The 21988-nt window shown below is 41.4% G+C and overlaps 1 protein-coding gene across 1 annotated transcript; it reads right to left on the reverse strand.

The window, feature by feature from the left end:
- Positions 1–4625: 4625 nt before the first annotated feature.
- On the reverse strand, positions 4626–16122 carry LOC117740586 (metal transporter CNNM3). The gene is made up of 11 exons (XM_034547071.1): positions 15389–16122; positions 14087–14421; positions 13809–13985; positions 12841–12998; positions 11568–11711; positions 11333–11491; positions 10643–10812; positions 9717–9813; positions 9032–9162; positions 6306–6429; positions 4626–4787 (listed from the first exon to the last, which is right to left on the reverse strand). Exons 1-11 carry the CDS (start codon positions 16085–16087, stop codon positions 4738–4740), a joined length of 2244 nt encoding a protein of 747 aa, XP_034402962.1. The 5' UTR covers positions 16088–16122; the 3' UTR covers positions 4626–4737.
- Positions 16123–21988: the final 5866 nt, after the last annotated feature.

A 21988-nucleotide genomic window follows, 5' to 3' on the forward strand; every position in this document is an offset into this window, starting at 1 on the left:
ACATTTCATTACATTACATTTCATTTCATTACATTTCATTTAATTACATTTCATTTCATTTCATTTCATTTCATTTCATTACATTACATTTCATTACATTACATTACATTTCATTTCATTACATTTCATTTCATTTCATTACATTTCATTACATTACATTTCATTACATTACATTTCATTACATTACATTTCATTTCATTTCATTACATTTCATTTCATTTCATTTCATTTCATTTCATTACATTTCATTTCATTTCATAATAACGGGGTTCACTCAACCTGTTGTACTTCAGTTTTCTGAGATTCTACTTCATCTCAAGAGGGAAATATTGTACTTTTTTTTACTCCACTTTGCAGATTCAGGTCAGTCATTTTTTTTAAAAAGTGTTTGATGATTACACCTTCCAGAAAATGTGTTTTGAACCTCAGACGTGAGAGGAAACCCGGCGGAGTTTCCACCGGCGAGCCGAGGAATCACTCGTTTTAGTCGATGGTGTTGCGTCATATCAAAATAAGACAACTCACATGCACCGAGCATTCCTAAAAACTAAGAATTCAAATGAAATAACTATAATATGTGATATAAAGTATTATCTTTATAATAATTATATATATAAATAAATATAGACAGGTAGTTAGATAAGAGTATTAGTAATACTACACAACATACTGACCTGGTTGTCTGCCGACCAGCTGCAGGAGATGTTCCTGTGGCAGGAAGTGGGGCAGCAGGTGCTGCTGGTGCCCATTGTTGTTTAATGCACATGAACGTGCACGTTAAGATTGTTTTAAAGTGTGTTTTAAATGTGTGACCAAAACTTGAAGCTTCTGCAGAAACACGTCTGCACCTCGTCCTCTAAAACCTGCAATAACTGAATTGTTTTTGGTGAAAATTGAATCAGCATATCGTCTTTTAAACAGTTGTAAATAAACAGAGCAGCATGTTTATTTATCATATACATATACCACAGAGCAGCATGTTGGGTCACAGTTGTTTGTGTCGCCTGATGATTGCGCAATACTCTCTTTTTGCTCTTTACTGCCGGTTCTCTGTAAACATTCGGCCCGAGAACCAGAACGATACGTTTGTGGGTTGGAAAAATAAACCGAAAGCCCCTTTAAATCTGAGGGGAATATCTGATTCATTTGATTATTCTCTGAGGTTTCACACTTCGGTCATTTGATGCGACCGACAGTCACAACTCGTCTTCTGCTTTGTTCCTCCCGGAGGTGGAGGAAGTGGTCGGATTCTTTACTGAAGTAAAAGTCTTAATTTAACATGAATAAATACTCTTTTACAAGTCAAGAGTCCTACATTGAAAAGGGGTCCGTCAGTATAATCAGTAAAATGACTGGTGTGCTATTATATGTTATATTATTAGAGTATTATGCCGCATGTATTATGTTTTAGTTCAGCTGGAGCTCGTTTTTAAAATATTATTTTTTGCAGATTATTTTCTCCAGGAATCGATTTGAATGTTTTGGTTTGTAAAAAATATTGAAAAAAATAGAGAAATGTTTGTCACGATGACCCCGAAGTGTGTTTAGTCCAAACTTCCACATTGTCACTAATACATTAACATTATTTTATGTATTCAAGTCCTCACATTCTGAAGCTGGAACCATGAAACTTACTTTAATATCATTAAAACGTCCGTTTATTAAAAAGCTCATAAGTGTGATGTAAAAATCTGAATTTGTAAAGTGACTTAAGCTGTCGTGTGAATTTATTGCGGTAAAAAGTACGATATATCTGTCCGATAAACAGACATAAAAGGTTATTACTCGTACTCGGAGTCAGAAAATATGTTTCAGAAATATAAGTACATCCGAACCTCTAAGAAACTTTATCTTCACCTTTTAATTCAGGTTTTAATTGACCTTTAACCCCAATTTTAAAGAAAGATGTAGTGTTAAATTTTTTAAATGATAATAGTCGATGCGGCGGAGACCATAACTCACATTTTGTTTTATTTTATTTTTGTAACTCTTAATTAACCATCTTCTTGGCCTCCAAAAACACTTTATTCTTATTCCCAAAACATTATTTACCCAAATAATAAACAACAACTTCAGTTCCCAAAACAGGAAGAAAACCACACAAAAGAAGCGATAACATATTGCTTAGTAACATGGGAAAATAGAGAATTACGTATATATGAACATGTGTAACTGTACACAACATGTGTGTACATGCGTAACTGTAAACAACAACACTTTCCCAACAGCTTGACCCTGAAGCCAGAGTTCAAACACACAGAGTTAAGACGTTCCTCTTTAATGGTCTTATAGTTGGGGCTGACTCCGCCCTGGTCCAGCCCCTAGAGGTGCTGCTATAGGCTTAGGTTGGAGGCTTCTGGGGCACCGTGGCAGTTAGTACCTGGAAGTCCAAACGTTTTTCATTTCCTGGTATTAAAACTATACACCACAAAACTCAATGGGGTCACGACGAGGTGTGAAAGCCACACAGAAAACTACTGAGAAATCTGTTACGGTCACAAAAAACAATGGATCCCTTTAGACGAAAAGAAGCCAAAACACGACGAAGAGACAAATGATTTATTTTCTAGAAATAAATAATTCTGCAGAAGCTGACTTCTAAATTATGCTGAATTGGTAAACCCCTGATCACAATATATATATATATATATATATATATATATATATATATATATATATATATATATATATATATATATATATATATAATATAAATATATATATAAAAATAAAAATATATATAAATACATATATATATATATATATATATATATAATATAAATATATATAATATAAATATACACACATATATATATATATATATAATATAAATATATATAATATAAATAAACCCATATATATATAATATAAATATACACATATATATATACATACATAAATAAATATGTGTGTCTGTGTGTGTATAGAAAAGACAAACAACTTGTTAGAACAGGATTGAGTTTATTTCCTAAGAAACTTGATTATTGAACATGTTAAATGTCTCTCGATGCACCCGAACATACAAAAAGAAAAACAACCCGGCAGCGTTCCTCGAAAAATAAAACAAGAGAAGTTCTATTCAAATGTAACGTGGACAGAAAAGAGGAATTTAACCGTTTATCTCTCAATAACTTCTGCAGTAACAGCGTCGTTGTACCTGGAAAGCCCAATCGACTCCATCCTCAGAGGATCCATCTCATATATTAATACACGTACACACACACAACAACATTTCTTTCAAATCGCTACAACGTCTTCCGATGCCGTACGAATTAACTTATTACAAACAAAACTAAATGTTTACTCCGTGACGACGACGCGGAACCGAAGCAAAAACGCACAAAATGGAATCAAAAGAGACGGAAATGAAAACGACCCTGATGCTGCTTTAAGGGGTATTTAAACACAATACTCACATGTACTGTGTGTACTGTGTGTACTGTAGTACTGTGTGTTGATGTTAGAGACTTCCTCAACGTACACATATGAACTTGTGAGTATTGCGTCAAAATACACTTTAAAAACACAGATTTTAATTATTCAGTCAAATGGATCACGGAGAGATTTCCCCTTTTTTTATATTTATATATAGTTAATATTAATGTATTAACACAGGGAACGGGTCGTTTAGAGAGCCATTTTATGACACATTCCACATGTTTACACACACACACACACACAGGAATGTTGACGGAAGTTAAATAAATTAGAAATAAAACTGATCACTTAATCTGTGTTGGTGACGAGAGACAAAACTAAATGTTACTGTGTCTTTAAATGTGTGAAATTCAAGCGGGGCGGTGGGGGGGGGAGGGGCTTGGAGGGACTCCGCCTCTCTTTTTGGGGGAGGGAACTATTTCTCAAATTAAAAGAGAAACGGCCCAAAACCCAAAAGTATTATTATATCCCGTTGATCGTAAAGAGACAACGGCGGCAGAATCCTCACGACTGAGCCGATCGATCGATTGATTATCAAAATATTTATTTCTCCTGAAATCGACTGATTGTTTCGGTTCAGCATCCATAAAAACCGCCACTCGTTGTTAGGAACACTAATCTTTTTTTTTTTTTTTTTACTTTGGTTACACTTTGTAAAATCCTCACTTTCTAAATGAATATTTAAGTATAAACTACCTCTGAAAGCTTGTTCTCTCTCACACACACACACACACACACACACACACACACACACACACACACACACACAAAATAGTGGACGTACCTTACAGCTTGTAAAATAGCTTAATACTATCAGCAGTGCACAAATTGAACATGCAAATCTGCTTTTAACTTTCTTCTTCTTTTTTTTAAGTGTCTCAAACGGGACGGATGCTTCAGTACACACACACACACACACACACACACACACACACACACACACACACACACACACACACACACACACAGCTTTGGCACCCAGACGGACAAAACGTGAGGGAATCGTGACGAGTTTAGCACGAACGCAGAAGAAAATGCGCGGCCAGATGAAAATAAAATGTATTTATGTATATATATATGTACACATAAAGTCCAAAGTGTATAAAACAGCACGAAATAATAAATTGCAATTTAAAAAAAAAAAAAATCACAAAATAGAATAAAAAGGAATGAGGATGGAGACGGTCTACGTAACACACACGATCTCTCACTCCAGTTTAATAACTACGTTCCAGCCATAAATGATTCATAATATTAAAATAAACCTCTCCGATTGGTCCGGAGCGGGTCAGAACCGCGTTACCCATGAGCCTCCTCTTCCGTGGAGCTCTCCTGGGCGCTACCGCCACCTGTGGAACCCAACCAATGAGAGGGAGAGCTGGGGTGAGTGAGGGGGGTGATGACATCACGGCGAGCACACGGTGGGGGGGAGGGGCAAGAGAGACCAAGAAGAAGAGCCGGAGTTTAAGGAGTAGAAGAAGAAGAGTGGCGCCAGATATTAAAATAAGGATTGTAATATTATTAGTAATTTATTAGTATTTTTATTGTGATTCTAAGGGGATGATTAATGGATTTTAATATACTATGATGATTTTAATAGATTATTTATTTACATTTAAAGGGATTTTTTAAAACTCATTAAATTAACCAATAAATTACCTCATAATGAGATAAAACAGATAATCCTTAAATAACCACAAAATGTGGGCTGAACCTCTGAATTTACACCTTGAAAACCTTTCTTAAAAGTACAAATTAAAAAGGTTGTATTTTAAGTGTAGGGTTAAAAAAAAAAGTCACTTATTATTCTTTGTTTAACTTTCATTACGGGTCTAACGCTCTGAGTTTTGGAGACACCTATCCCATAATTTTGGGGCTTTACGTAAACAGGAACGTATAATGTTATTTTTGTTCCTATATTTGTTCACATTTGGGCAAATTGTCTCCCATTTAAAATAAGCAGAATTAACTGTTAGCAGCGTATCCTAGGCAACCGTCCCTGAATCACTTTTAAAACTGAGGGAATAATTAAATTACGTGATTCTGCCTTAGTGCCCTTGAGCTTCCAATGTGGACGCCGGAGGACACATTTCATCCCTTAGAAAAGTCTCAGTGATGTCATCAATTAAACAGATTATTATTCTGTGTTTTATGACGTGGAGAGACGCGACTGAGAGGGAGGTGAGGTGAATTCTGGGAAGAGCAGAAACTAGGAAATGAAATGGAGAGAGGAGTTAGGAGTTAGGAATTAGGAGTTAGGAATTAGGAGTTAGGAATTAGTCTCATGGAAATCAAAAGCAGCGACTGGGACGTCTGGTACGAGGTAAAGGGTGAAAACAGTCCTGTCACACTTTCAAGAGGAAGCGCGTGTGTGTGTGTGTGTGTGTGTGTGTGTGTGTGTGTGTGTGCACGTGTGTGTGTGTGTCTGCTGTCATGCCGCAGACGCGCTGCATTTTCATTTTACCTCGAGCAAAAATGAATGAATAAATACTAACAGTAATTCTCAATGGTATCAAAGAATGAAAAGTTTACAGGAAACTCTGGAGGAAGACGAGGAGGAAGAGGAAGAGGCACGAAAGCAGAGGGGAAATAGAAAAAAAAAAGAGAAAGAGGACAAATTATTATATCGTTCAGCTGAAAGCAAACAGGAAAGTGCAGCGAGGAAAAATACGACAAAGACGTTTTTATTCAGAAGAGATCGAGTTTGATTCATCAGGAAAAGACGAGTCCACCAAAAGGCTTTGACCAGCAGGGCCTTCATATTTAATATTATTAATTTATATATATATAATATAATATCCTCAGGTAAAAGTGGTTTGGTGGACACGTCAAAGTTAGTTTTTTAACGGCGTTTTAAAGGAACCTACCTTGTGAGTTCCTGTCGTTGAGCAGCTTGGTCTGACTGTTGGGCAGGATCTTAATCTCAGGAGGTTCTGGACTCTGACCGACACGCGACGCCATGAGAGCGTTCAGGTACTGGAGACGGGTCACCTGCAGAAGAGGGAAACACTCAAGGCTCAAAACACCTGTGTGATAACAGTTCACCCTACAACACTACCACTTTAGTCCACAGGGGGGCTCCAGAACCAACACTACCACTTTAGTCCACAGGGGGGCTCCAGAACCAACACTACCACTTTAGTCCACAGGGGGGCTCCAGAACCAACACTACCACTTTATTCCACAGGGGGCACCAGAACCAACACTACCACTTTAGTCCACAGGGGGGCTCCAGAACCAACACTACCACTTTAGTCCACAGGGGACACCAGAACCAACACTACCACTTTAGTCCACAGGGGGGCTCCAGAACCAACACTACCACTTTAGTCCACAGGGGGGCTCCAGAACCAACACTACCACTTTAGTCCACAGGGGGCACCAGAACCAACACTACCACTTTAGTCCACAGGGGGGCTCCAGAACCAACACTACCACTTTAGTCCACAGGGGGCTCCAGAACCAACACTACCACTTTAGTCCACAGGGGGCTCCAGAACCAACACTACCACTTTAGTCCACAGGGGGCACCAGAACCAACACTACCACTTTAGTCCACAGGGGGGCACCAGAACCAACACTACCACTTTAGTCCACAGGGGGCACCAGAACCAACACTACCACTTTAGTCCACAGGTAGCGCTAGAATCAACACTACCACTTTAGTCCACAGGGGGCTCCAGAACCAACACTACCACTTTAGTCCACAGGGGGCTCCAGAACCAACACTACCACTTTAGTCCACAGGTAGCGCTAGAATCAACACTACCACTTTAGTCCACAGGGGGGCTCCAGAACCAACACTACCACTTTAGTCCACAGGGGGGCTCCAGAACCAACACTACCACTTTAGTCCACAGGGGGGCTCCAGAACCAACACTACCACTTTAGTCCACAGGGGGCACCAGAACCAACACTACCACTTTAGTCCACAGGGGGGCAATAACCAACACTACCACTTTAGTCCACAGGGGGGCTCCAGAACCAACACTACCACTTTAGTCCACAGGGGGCACCAGAACCAACACTACCACTTTAGTCCACCGGGGGCTCCAGAACCAACACTACCACTTTAGTCCACAGGGGGCACCAGAACCAACACTACCACTTTAGTCCACAGGGGGGCAATAACCAACACTACCACTTTAGTCCACAGGGGGGCTCCAGAACCAACATTACCACTTTAGTCCACATGGGGGCTCCAGAACCAACACTACCACTTTAGTCCACATGGGGGCTCCAGAACCAACACTACCACTTTAGTCCACAGGGGACACCAGAACCAACACTACCACTTTAGTCCACAGGGGGCGCCAGAACCAACACTACCACTTTAGTCCACAGGGGGCGCCATAACCAACACTACCACTTTAGTCCACAGGGGGCGCCAGAACCAACACTACCACTTTAGTCCACAGGGGGCGCCAGAACCAACACTACCACTTTAGTCTACAGGGGGCGACAGAACCAACACTACCACTTTAGTCCACAGGGGGTACCTGAACCAACACTACCACTTTAGTCCACAGGGGGCACCAGAACCATCACTACCACTTTAGTCCACAGGGGGGCTCCAGAACCAACACTACCACTTTAGTCTACAGGGGGCGACAGAACCAACACTACCACTTTAGTCCACAGGGGGTACCTGAACCAACACTACCACTTTAGTCCACAGGGGGCACCAGAACCAACACTACCACTTTAGTCCACAGGGGGCGCCAGAACCAACACTACCACTTTAGTCCACAGGGGGCGCCAGAACCAATACTACCACTTTAGTCCACAGGGGGCGCCAGAACCAACACTACCACTTTAGTCTACAGGGGGCACCAGAACCAACACTACCACTTTAGTCCACAGGGGGCACCAGAACCAACACTACCACTTTAGTCCACAGGGGGCACCAGAACCAACACTACCACTTTAATCCACAGGGGGCGCCAGAACCAACACTACCACTTTAGTCTACAGGGGGCTCCAGAACCAACACTACCACTTTAGTCCACAGGGGACACCAGAACCAACACTACCACTTTAGTCCACAGGGGGGCGCCAGATCCAACACTACCACTTTAGTCCACAGGGGGCACCAGAACCAGAATTATTTCTCTGGCTTTGTTTCCTTTTGTGAATGTATATGTATGTATGTATGCATGTATGTATATATATGTGAAGTATTCTTTACGTCAGTAAAAGTAGAAATATGAATGAACGTGAACGTGAATGAACCTCAATCAAAGTAAAAGTCTGATGTCCAGCTCACATAGTATGTGACCTCAAGGTTTTTGACACAACATTGGTCTGTGACATCCCCAAATCTCAGAGTGTAGCTGAAAAAACACACACACACACAGGGATACACACACACATACAGACAGACAGGGATACACACACACACACACAGACAGACAGGGATACACACACACACACACAGACAGACAGACACACACACACACACAGGGATACACACACACAGGGATACACACACACACACAGACAGACAGACACACACACACACAGGGATACACACACACACACACAGACAGACAGACACACACACACACAGGGATACACACACACACACACACACCCGTATGAGCTGCAGGTCGGTGAGCGCTCGGACGGTGTAGTCGGGACAGTAGCTGGACGGACTCGTGGCGTCCGCTGACTCAAAGGGATCCCTGGGAGAGTGACACTGGGTCGACACTGGAGACTGGTGCACTGCACACACACACACACACACACACACACACACACACACACACGGTCAGCACAATATCTGCAACTTCTTCTTCTCCTTTTTTGAAGCCATGTGCCGACTCGTATGAACCTCAGTTATGTAAACAATGATGATGTAACTGCACGAGGAAGAATCTCAGAAACGGTATTAATATAACATATAATGCAAGAATATAATACATAATATCGTAATGTATTATTTAGATGATTAAATAGAGGCGATAAAGAAAATAATGAACTTGACAGTATATATATATATATATATATATATACACACACATACATATACACACACACACACACACACAATGAATATACTTAATTTTACTGATTTAAATATATATATATATATTCATTTAATATTTTTAATAAACATCTGTACTTTTTACTTTTAAAACACTTATAAATAAAGTTTGATTGATAGTTATTTTTCACATACAAATAATTTTTCTGTTATTTTGGTGATGAAGAAAAATAAAAAGTACTTTTTTACATAGGATTTACATCATTTCTAAAGGTGTAATTCATAATCTCACCTGAAGAGGGCAGCGTTAGAGCAGAAACGCCGTAGTACGTGAACGCTCCATTCTCGAACTTCAGCCCCTCTTTCCCGATCTCCACCTCCACCCGACCCTGAACACAACAAGCAGGAAGCACCAACACGTCAACGTCAACATGTTTAATAAAGAAATAAACACTTTTCTTTCTGCTCCTTTCTCTTTACGCACTTTGGCTCCCCGTGCTGCAGTTATTTGGGTTATTATAACAGTAATATATCATAAATAAGCCATAAAGTGAAACAGTAAAACCAACATATGATGCTGTAAAGATAAAAGGTTGTTTTAATGTGATTTAAGTACCGTTTTAAAGAAGATTTTGTTATAAAACAAGATATAAAAGTGACGTGTTACTGTACAACGTGCCTGAAAATCCATCGATATCAGTAGATTCACGGGTTCATGAATTCTGCAGACTTTTGATGAGGCCAATTTGTCAAAATGTGAATAAATATAGTAAATTAGTTCGTTTTTGGGGGGGGGGGGGGGGAGAGAGAATATTTTCTTATAACTGAAGCGAAGGTAAGAGAGTTGAGTCAACTTAACTATTACTGTGAAAAGACATTATTTTCATTATTGTGTAAAAAAAAAAAAACTAAAGATGAAAATGTGTTTGTGCAAATATATAAAAAAGGAGGAAAAAAAAGTAATATTCTGTGAAATGTTATTTTACGAGATTAAGTCGTAAATATATAATATATAAATTACTTTCTGGCGTATTTCATGAATACGATGCATTAATGTGTCGATGGAGCCTTGTGTCTTTGAAGAGAACGTCGATAACACGCGCCGGTTCTCCAAGGTTCCACTGTATCAATGTGACCATGTAGAAGTACCTCACACACACACACACACACACTTCTAAAGCAGCGCTACTGTCCCTTTAAGAGACGCCTCAGACGCACCTGCAGCAGCAGGATGAAATAGTCCACCGGGTGGTTGCGCGTGTAGAGATAGTGACCCGGGCTCAGGCGGTTGTTGGGGTCAAAGGGCACTTCCTGGTTGACACTGGGGTGACGGAGCAGGTGGAAGAGGACCTTCTCCGACATGCGGCCGGGGCTGAAGTGCGACACCTCTGCAGGAAGAGAAAGAGGGGGGCAGGGGGGGGGGTCAAAGGTCAGAGACACGGGAAACAAACAATGAACTTGACGCAGCTTCTTTCTAAACTGTAATAAGTTCAGCTGATGTTCCAACTGTGAACTAACTAAGAAGAGCTTTGATGAAAGCTAATTCCAGCTTGTTCTAAGGATGCTTTTATTGTGAAACCCTTGATACTGAAACAGGAAGCTGCCCCTTTATAAAAATCTACGGCTCCAGTTCCTTTGATCTACAGGTTCCTTTGAGATAAACTGTCGGAGATTGAGACCATAAACTCATGTTGGTCATGCATTCTCTCTCCTGACCACCAGAGGAGTCGCCCCCTGGTGGTCAGGAGAGAGAATGCAGCTTTAACACATGAAGCATAGACTTCTATACAACCAGAGGAGTCGCCCCCTGGTGGTCAGGAGTGAGAATGCAGCTGTAAAACACGTCCGCGGTGACTTCCCTCGTCAGAAGCAGGTACTGGGCGTACAGGTGTGCAGGTAAAGACTCACCTCTGGACAGGAAGCGGTGTGTAGCCAGCAGGAGCTGTGGCGACGTCCTGATCTTCGGTTCTCCTTCCGGGGGCTTGAAGATAGAAAACTCCTCGTGGACGCTGCGAGGCTCCAGAGGGATCTCCAGCGGAGCGAGAGGACGCTTCACTTTCCTGTCGACTGCGGGAGGAAACTTTCAATGAAAGACATCGGACGGCGAACGAATTAAAACGCGTTTACGATCAACTGAACGTACGGTAGCCGTCGGACTCGTCCAGGATCTCCGACTTGATGATCTCCTCGATGACGTCCTCCAGGGTGACCAATCCCAGCACCTCGTAGAACGGGTCCCCCTCCCCCTCGTTGTTCACCTTCTGCACGATGGCCATGTGAGAGTTGCCTGAGAGAGGAAAGGTCACAGAGAGGACTCCTTCAGGTAAATCAGTAAACGGCAGTTCATTTTTACTTAACCTCCGCACGTCCAGGTTTTTATATTTCTGTCTCCACTCCACGATGAAGGAGGTTGTTTTTAAATCGTTCTGGGTCAACTCTTCAATTTGAAGTTGAAGTGAGAGTCGGGAGAGGCAGAGATACAGTGCATCAAGGGAGTCAGAACTCAATAAAAACGTAACACATGGACGTGACGCGCAAAACTTCAGATTAAATGTGTCATGTCATCGTTACCTTCTGGGGCTTCTGGGGGCAGAATCAGATTCCACAGGACTGGATGAGGAGCCAATGAGAATAACTGGGTTGCCTGTTAAGATACAGCTAACTTCTGGGGATTTTATTTTGAAAAGCTAGGTCCATTGCTAGTTGCCTGTTGACATACAGGGAGAGTTGGGGCTCTTTTATTTTGTAAAACAAGGCAAAACCTGAGCTTCCCCTTTTTATTTTGAAAGGATGGCGAGAGACAGAATCAGATCTGACAGGACTGGATTGGTAGCCAACAAAAAGGAAGCTTAATGTGAGGTTTGAGTTACCCCAACTCAGATAGTTAACTTCCTGTTAACATAGAGTGAGAGTAAGGGACTTTTATTGTGTAAAACAAGACCCATCCTGAGCTTCCTGTTGAGATAAATACTTTTTGTGTCTTTAATTTGAAAGGAGGCTTTTGAACCAAGTTGCCTGTTAAGATACAGGTCAATTCTGGGGCTTTTATTTTGAAACTGGGTCCATCACTAGTTGCCGGTTAACATAATAATAACAACAATAATAATAATATACTATATATAACATACAGTGAGAGTTGGTGACTTATTTTGTAAAACAAGCCTCAGCCTGAACTCCCTGTTAAGTCACAGATACTTTCTGGTGCTTTTATTTTGAAGGGGTGGGGCGACAGAAAGAGATCTGACAGGTAGGTAGGTATATGTGCTAAAAAAAAAAAAACTTTTATACCTTCTAAGACATAATTCAATGCTTTTTTTTTTTAATGCTTCAAGCTCTGTAGATACTCAAAATAAATTAAAATAAAATGGATCGAACCATTCAAACACACACACACACACACACACACACACACACACCTTTCTTGAACTCCTCCAGCATGGCGTCCAGCTTGGTGTCGTTGAAGACGTAGTGCAGCGGGTGGTTGTAGAACTTGGTGATGGTGGTCATGGGGGTGCAGTCGTCCGGGTCCACCAGAGCCAAGTCCTTCACGTACAGGATTTCCACGATGTTGGACCTGTAAGCGTCAAACACACGCGTTAATGAGTGTGTGTGTGTGTGAGTGTGTGTGTGTGTGTGTTCACGGGTCACTGATTCAACATCACAGAGTTAAATCTGAGGAGTAAAGAAGGTTTAAACAATAACAGCTTCTTTCTTTCATTATGAGAAGTTTAAACATTGAACTGCTGCAGTGTGTGTGTATATGTATGTATATATATATATATATATATATATATATATATATATATTTAAAGCCACAATACTGACACAAATTGTACCTGTACAAAGTTTATAATGCTAAATTTACAACTTTAATATAAAAAAATATTCTTGTTTTTTCTTCTGAATTTACAACTTAAATCTGGTGAATTGTGATTTTCTTCTCTGAATACTGCCCTCAGAACTATTTATTGTAACCTTATGGCCCTAAAATGCACTGATACGTCTCTGAAGGTGAGAACAATAACTGTTCCTCAGCTAACTGCTCTGTGAGGCTCGGTGAGGCTCGGTGAGGCTCGGTGAGGCTCTGTGAGGCTCTGTGAGGCTCGGTGAGGCTCCGTGAGGCTCTGTGAGGCTCGTGAGGCTCTGTGAGGCTCTGTGAGGCTCGGTGAGGCTCGGTGAGGCTCGGTGAGGCTCGGTGAGGCTCTGTGAGGCTCGGTGAGGCTCTGTGAGGCTCGGTGAGGCTCGGTGAGGCTCGGTGAGGCTCTGTGAGGCTCGGTGAGGCTCGGTGAGGCTCTGTGAGGCTCGTGAGGCTCGGTGAGGCTGGTGAGGCTCGTGAGGCTCGTGAGGCTCGTGAGGCTCGTGAGGCTCGGTGTCCGCCGCTCACCTCTCCTCCTCGTAGATGGGCACCCTGGTGTAGCCGCTCTGCATGATCTCCGACATGGTGGAGAAGTCCAGGACCACGGAGCTGGGCAGCATGAAGCAGTCCTTCAGGGGGGTCAGGATGTCCTCCACCGTCTTACTGCGCAGCATCCCGCGACTGAACTCCTCCTTCACGAACTCACTGCGACGGGAAACGGGGATCAGACCACGAGGCACTTCATTGTTGTTGTTGTTGTTGTTGTAAACAAATGGCCGCTGATGCTCGCCGGCGATCGCTCTCACCTGTACGGGTCGTTGACGCTGGTGCGGATCATCTCCATGGCGCGCTCCCTTATCCCGCAGGTGCTGATGTCCCTCCTCAGCGCCAGGTCCAGGATCAGTCCCAGAGGGCAGGACAGCGGGCAGGTGAGCACCAGGCACACCTGGGCCAGCCAGGTGAGCCCCGGCGCCATCTGGAAGCCGTAGCCGGAGCACAGGACGTGGGGAGCCAGCTCGGCCACGAAGAAGATGAGGAAGCCGCTGGCGAACACGGCGGAGACGATGGTGCCGAGCGCCCGGTACAGCAGCACGCCGAGCACCGAGTGACCCACGGCGGACAGGAACAGCAACGAGCACGTCTGCAGGTCGAGAACACACACTTTGGAGTACTCGGAGTACTTTACTGGAGTACTCAGAGTACTTTACTGGAGTAATTTCACTTTATAAATGTACTTCTACTCTAAATCTAACTAAAAAAGGGAAACATTGTGCTTTTTACTGCACTACATTCATTATTTACCTTAAATATATATTCCGATTGTATTTAAACAAAACATTCACAAATAAAATATATATAACAGCCATATAATGTATAGTATTAAGAGTTTATAAAGCATTTTAAATTGTTAATACACACACTGTACCTCTCGACATCTCGGAGGACAATGTTAATACATTTATTTGAAACCTTTATTTACTGGTTTCTTTACAGATTTATATTATTTAAATCAGAATATTTACAAATAAAAATGTATATAATAGCTATATGCTGCAACATTAAAATTATAATTAAAAAAATTAAAAACATGATTCTGAGATGAGCCGTTCTGCATATTAAGTACTTTTACTTTTGGTACTTTTTGGACTTTCTACTCGCAACACAGTATTTATACACCATAGTACTTATACACCATAGTACTTATACACCATAGTACTTCTACTTTCCCGTCACTGAAATTACTTTACAACTTTAATCTAAAAAGATATTCTTGTTTTCTTTTTTTTCTCAGATAATTGTAATCTTGGAAATTGTGATTTTTTTTTCTCAGAATATATTTTATTATTATTTATTTTTAACCTGCCATGACCATAAAACGTTATAATACCATCTGACTGGTTTCTTTACAGATTCAGATTATTAATACAAAATATATACAAATAAAATATAAAGAGATAAACACCAATAATAAATGAATTCTGCATAAATAGTACTTTTTTGGTACTTTTGAATGCTGGACTTTCTACTCGCAACGCAGTACTTATACACGGCAGTACCGTACCGTGTATAAGTACTTCTACTCTCCCCGAGTACTTTGCAGAACTCACCAGGAAGTTGCCCCTCCTCCTGATGGGCTCCAGGCGCTTGGCCGCCCGCTTCTCCTCCTCGGAGCCGCAGCTGTGGAGGACGTAGAGCTCCACGGGGTCCAGCCACAGCAGGCTCAGGTTCACGACCCGCAGCAGCGCGCACACGGGCAGCAGCACCACGATCAGCACCGCCAGACCCCACGGGGGGATGTGGTCCGCCGGCAGACCCGTGTCGGTGTTGATCCGGAGCTTGTCCGGGCCCGCGGATGCCCACTCCCCCCCGCTGTTCACGCACAGGTGGTGGTAGGTCTCACCCCCTGAAGGGACGCTCCCCCTCCGCCGGACCTCCACCGTTATCAGCCCGCTGAACGCCTCATCCGGCGTGAACCCGCCCGTCACCTGGAAGGAGGACGCGCGTCGGTTGGACTCCTTTACGCACGGGTCCGGCGCGTCACCGACCGCCCCGGCGGCTCCGCCGGCTGCCCCCGCGAACGCCACCCACGGCCAGCTCGCGTTCGGCTCGGTCCCGAAGAGACGGAGCTTGAACGTGGCTCCCTCTGGCGCCGAGATGATCCGGTCCTTCATGCACACCAGGCCGGCCGGATCTTCCAGTCGCAGCCCCAGAACCGGCGGCGCTTCCCGGCCGCAGTCGCCGTGCCCGATCCCGCAGAACAACAATATCATGCACGGGAACCGTAGACCTGCCAAGCTGGCCACCATATTGGAATTGGCTCGGCCTGGCTCTGCGCGCGGGTCATGTGACTCCGGTGGGCGGGGCCGCGCCAGCCGAACGAAAAACGAACGCGGCAACTGGGCCCCGGCGGCGGCCATTTTGGTTCTATTCGTTTCAGGCGGAAGTGCCGTTGGGGCTCGTTTGTGAATGTGTTGTTTGTGCTTCTCTAAACTAAAGAATGGCCGTCAGTGTTCGCTGTCAGCCAATAAAACACGAGCAAACAAGTTCTTTGTTAGATTTCATATAAACAAGTCATTCACCATTAGACCCAAAGACAGTCATGGAATTAATGCACATTTAATCACTTTTTAAAAACGTTCTCATTATGAAAGTTATTTATTTATTTATTAATGAAGCAGCCTTAAAAAATGAGAATATAATAGACATAAAATGATGCCGAAGTTAAAATATTGGTATTAAATGAAATACATTTGTGTGTTGAGTGAATAAAGTGAATGTCTGCGCATTGAGAAGTAATAATATAAATATATATATATATATATATATATATAAATAAATATACAAATATATATATATATATATATATATATATAAAAATATATATATACATACATATACAAAGGCTTCAACCATTCACAAGTGAAGTCTCTTTCAGTATAAAATGTTCTCTTTATGTTGCTATCTGTGTATCACAAGGAAACAATAATGGAAACACTACTTAGTTACTTAGGAAGAAACACACTTGTAGATGCCCGGCAGCTACTCTGGCTACCAAGATAACGGCTACTACTCTGGCTACCAAGATAACGGCTAGTTATATATTTTTTTAAACACAATAATTTATTTTCTTGCTATCTCGGCATTGTGTTCTTAGTATTGTAGATTATTATAGTTATTGACCCGGTGATAAAATGCTGCAGTTTGACCAATTCATGTCATATTGCTAACGGGACAATAAGTTCAGTTTACTCAAGAGACGTAAGTCCATCAGCTCCTGAACTGTCAAATGTATGTTCCTTGAGTTATACTCGGACAAAGAAGAGTAACACGGCTAAGAAGCTACGATTATTTCCTTCATTTTGGACTTTTAAAAAAAGGTCAGAGGTCACGAATGTGCTTGTGAGTATTGTTTAAAGAATAAAAACAAGAACGCATCCTTTAAAGCGAGCCGCCCTTTAACACAATACCGCACTCAAAAGGTACACTTTTGAATCCGAGCAGAAGAAGTGCAGCATGGGTAATGGCGTGAATATAATAACCAGCTTCCTGTAAACATGTCTCACATCAGCTGGCGTGAAGTGAACAAATCCTGCAGACAGAAAAAAAAAAAGAAAACCCGGCACTCCAAAGACAAATGTGATCAAACAAGAGACGGATTTTCTGTAGATAAATATATATATATATATATATCAGGTTTATTAACCTCACAGATCTCCTTCCAACGCCGTACAGTGGGCTACTTATAAAACAGTATGTACACATTTGCTTTTATGAGTTACACTCTTCATGTTTAAAAAGGTGCTCCTCCAATCCGCTCAGTCATTGCAATTAATTTTTAAAAACTCAAAACATGTCACAGCTTTGTCTAAATATTCAAACAGGCATCTTATTTCCATACCCCGGGGGAAATAACTTTTTATAGAGTTCATAAACCTACTGGATTTTAAGTATAAATATGTATTTTCTATATCTCAGAGAGCTTAAAAATGATCACCCGTCTGCACTGAAACTCTGCTGAACACGAACCCGACCGCTCGGCGTGCAAACCAACCGGAAAAAAAGAGAATATAACATGCAACGGACACGTGGAGCACTTCAAAAAACTCTCTCCACGTGCACGAAAACACGAAACCACTCAAACAATCTGCTCGTGAATCATACAATAAGTGTGGAAAACTCACTGGCCTGAGAAAATATTTAACCTTCGTTCAGGTCTAATCATCACATCGGTGCAGGGCTAAGAACAACACTGCAGGAGTAGCTGATAAGCAGCCCCCCCCCCCCCCCCCCCTGCCCCCTCCAGCTCAGGTCACATGACAGAAAAAAAGGTCTGAACAATAAAAAAAGGATTAGCAGATTCGGACCGCCGGTCAAAGCTGCAGGAATTTCAACATTTTTAACCGGCGGGAGTCGAGATAAGAGTGAAAAACTAGATGAGGAAAGGTGAAAAGGAAGCGTGGGAGGAGACGAGAAAAGGAGTGAGATAAAGGATGCTGAAGGTGAAGGATGACAGGGGAATATATTTATTTTGGCTTTAGAAAAAAAAACTTTGGTTATCGCGTCAATAACGACAAAAAAAAAAAAAATGGAAGACAGAGATGTGAGGAGTGAGTTATTGTTTGAGGTCAACTCTGTGCAATGTTTATTGCTATTTAATGCCTACAAAACAATGGAAATAAAACTTTAAATAACATCCCATCTCTCGTTATAAATAGAGCTATATTGTTTTTTTCTCATCGTTCATCTCATGTACAGAGTATTTACAGTAAAATCACACAAACAGCAATCAGGGAAGTGAACACAGTGTTTCTGGGTCAAATAACCCAATAAAAAGCTGGAAGCCCGTTTCACAAGAACCACACCTTCAGGTGCCTATAACCCCCCCCCCCCCCCCACCCCCAAAACAAACAACAACAGTAAATACAATGTTTACAATAAATACAACATTAATAAGTAGAACACTTGTTTGTACATTTCCCAGTACACTCACTGGTAGTCACACAGCCAACCAGTGGCTTCACTGGAAACCAGCATAAGACCAATTGCTACATGAGACCTATGAACCAGCAGGCAGGTCTACATTTTCTTAAGGCTATGTCGACTCTACACTTCTATTGAATGAGCAGGTTCCTCCTGTAAGGAAAGTGAGCTGTATTAAAACTATGGGTTGTCACAGAGGCCGGGTCCCCCTGGTCGGGGACCCCCCGGGGTGAAGAACTGAGCACACAACGGAAACATCAAAAAGGTCTGGAAACCAGATGTTGACATCTTGAAGACCTTAAGGATAAGAAGCAGCCCAGTCGCCAGTAAAATATGTTTCCATTGTTTGTTTCTGCAAACCACGGATAGGTTATTGAATGTCACATGGTGTAAAAACGAGTAAGCAAGAAACTAACCCAGGACCTTCACCCAGGAGGCCGACGTCCATGTCCTGTGTTTACGTTACGCTTTTTACGTTATATAACGTCATGCTGTTTAATATGCTACATTGTTGCACTATGTTACATTGATACATTGTTACATTGTGTAATATTGTTGCATTACGTTACATTGTTGCATAATACACCGTTGTTTGACGCACCATAAACTTATGTGAGAAATTCAGCACGGTTATTTCATTAAGTAGAAACATTATCGTTTCAACACAAGCCATTTTCAGTTATGACCCCGCCCACTTTAGAGACAGGAAGTGTATTTCAAACCCTTTAATGTGCCTCCATATTACTGATAATTGGTATTATTGGTTGGTACTAGCTTATGTATGCATGCTTGTTTTTTGGGGAAGACAAGATGATTGGATTTTGATATAAAAATATAAAGAAATATATTGCATATATTGTTAAACAGGGGCACAACATGTAATGTGTAAAAGGATTTTTAAAAAAAGAAGTTAATCTCGACTTTAAAAAGCGATGTTACCAGCGTGGCTGATGTGAAACGTATTTATGAAACGTAATTTTGCTAAAACATTCAACGGCAACACATTTATTTTACCCGGCGACTGGGCTGTAAGAAAATGAAACCCTTCCTTTGTTCCTTTAAATGACCTTTACATGCTTTGGAATATTCATTTTGTTCACACTTCATCTACGTGACTCACGTGTTTAAAGTGTTTATAAACCAGTGCTAGCTTATACAACAGTTTCTCTTATCCTTTTTTTAAAAATAAATCACTATGTCATCATCAACATAAATAAAGCCTCTTCAGTTAAACTCATGAAGAGGAAGAGGAAACAACTAAAGAGGAAGATCACATGCGGCTTCAACGGACAGTCGTCTTGATTTGAAATCTCTTCATCTCTGAACACAGTAAAAGCTACTCCCCATTGTTTCTGAGTGCCTTTCACACACACACTACACACACACACACACACACACACACACACACACACACACACACACACGTACAATTGTCCAGTGACAGGAAGCCACGTGAGGGTTTACCACCACGGGTGTGAAGACATGCAGAGGAATGTTAGTTGTCCATTAAATGTCACGGAGCCGTTGTGCTGTCAGTCAATCCGTAACCTGCAGGCTCAAAGGTTCTCAGACACCAGTGAAAAGATACGTGGAGATCAACTCCGCTCTCATATCCGTCCATTAAATATGAAGTCACAGCCGAGATATGGTTAGCGGAGCGGAGGAAAACATGTCGTTAGATCCATGCAACAAAAAAGAAAGAAAGGTGAAGTTTGTGTTTTTTATGCCGGACTTCTTCAGCCGTGAGTTCCTGCAGATGAAACGACTTCTTCAGGTCCGGAGACGTTTAACCCTTCGGACCGAGCCACGCTTCCAGTGTTTGATGCTAAGCTAACAACGTCCCGGCTGGAGCTCAACATTTAGGGGGAAATAATCAATCGTTTTTAATAGATATCCGCTAAGCGACGCTCAGGTGAACGAAACGTAGAAGCTTTGAGATTGTCCCTTTAAAAGTTTGGGATCGACGTTTTCATTTTTTATGTCTGGCTCTCTGCAAGAAAGTGCATAAGAAAAAATATTATTTCCTAAAATGTGCAACTTTTCTTTGAAGCTATAATTTGATTAGTTCTTCCCAGCGAGCAAATTATTAAGCTCTGAGAATATTCACGTTTCTTTCTTGTAAATCTACGACTTCAATTACGAAAATTCCTCTTTTTTTTTTACCCGAATATTATCCCCCTCACCTGGCGCCGTAGTTTTTGTTATTTTCTGGTCATAATATTGCAGTTATTACTCTTTATGATGAAAGTCGTGTGTGAAACTTTAACGTTCACAGTGAGAATATTTAGAAGTTTGTCCTTCAACTGTTTTCAAGAACCAACGACGGCAACATATAAATAAAATCTCTAAAATAAAGAACAACAAATTTAATATATCAATATATATATATATATATGTATACACATTATTATGACAAAAAATAAATATTCTAAAGTCATAATTTAAAACCTATATTGTCTCAAGAGGTAGGCCATGAAGGCTTCGCTATTAATCTCAATTTAAAGGAGCATACCCGTGTTTTTGGAACGTATAATTCATATTAATGCGCACTGTTTTCCATCACATGCATCGATTTATTTCAACCTGTAAGGACGCCATTTCTGTTGTGTATGAAAAACAATTAGCACTTGAATTATAATTAATATAAAAAGCTAGTAATACTTCATTGTGCATTAATAACCTAAAACAATAATTTAACAAAGATGATTTGTTTTGCCATCATCTGTCGAACAAGAAACATTTTTAATGTGTATTTTTTTGTTAATAAATTATTTTTTTTATTCCTGCACATTATATTACACCTCGCAATTTATTTGTGTCCCACTTTAATTTGTGTTTACTTTAATTTAAATTTGAAGAAGCTGCGTGAAGTCAAAAGAAAAAGGAAAGATGAAGTCCGACCCACGGAGGAGCAGCGGGAGCTCTGATTGGCCGGCTGTTCGGTTTTTGGCCAATCAGAGTGCAAGTTGTTAAATTAAAGAGTGAGACGCACTCCAGACTCCATAAAAACCTGCTGGGGTCGTTTGTGGAGCATGAACATCGTCTCGTAAGTGTAATATTATAACTTTGACATAAATGAAGATTACACAACTTTCAGGAGTCTCACAGGCCGCTCGACAAATAAAATCTGACTTTTTGAAAATAAAGTTTATAGTTTTTGGAAGTTTCCACTTTTTGGAAAAAAAATAAAATAAAAAATAAATAAGAGGAGCTGCTGATCTGGACGC

Source organism: Cyclopterus lumpus, chromosome 12, assembly GCF_009769545.1.
Source record: "Cyclopterus lumpus isolate fCycLum1 chromosome 12, fCycLum1.pri, whole genome shotgun sequence".
NCBI classification, from domain to species: Eukaryota; Metazoa; Chordata; class Actinopteri; order Perciformes; family Cyclopteridae; genus Cyclopterus; species Cyclopterus lumpus.

Excerpts from the sequence above, each read along its gene's own strand:
- LOC117740586 (XM_034547071.1), bottom strand. The coding sequence starts at position 16,087 with ATGGTGGCCAGCTTGGCAGGTCTACGGTTCCCGTGCATGATATTGTTG. Across the intron at positions 11,492-11,567 it reads GGACGAGTCCGACGGCTACC|TCGACAGGAAAGTGAAGCGT; the intron begins GTACGTTCAGTT and ends TTCCTCCCGCAG. Across the intron at positions 9,163-9,716 it reads TCTAACGCTGCCCTCTTCAG|TGCACCAGTCTCCAGTGTCG; the intron begins GTGAGATTATGA and ends GTGTGTGTGCAG.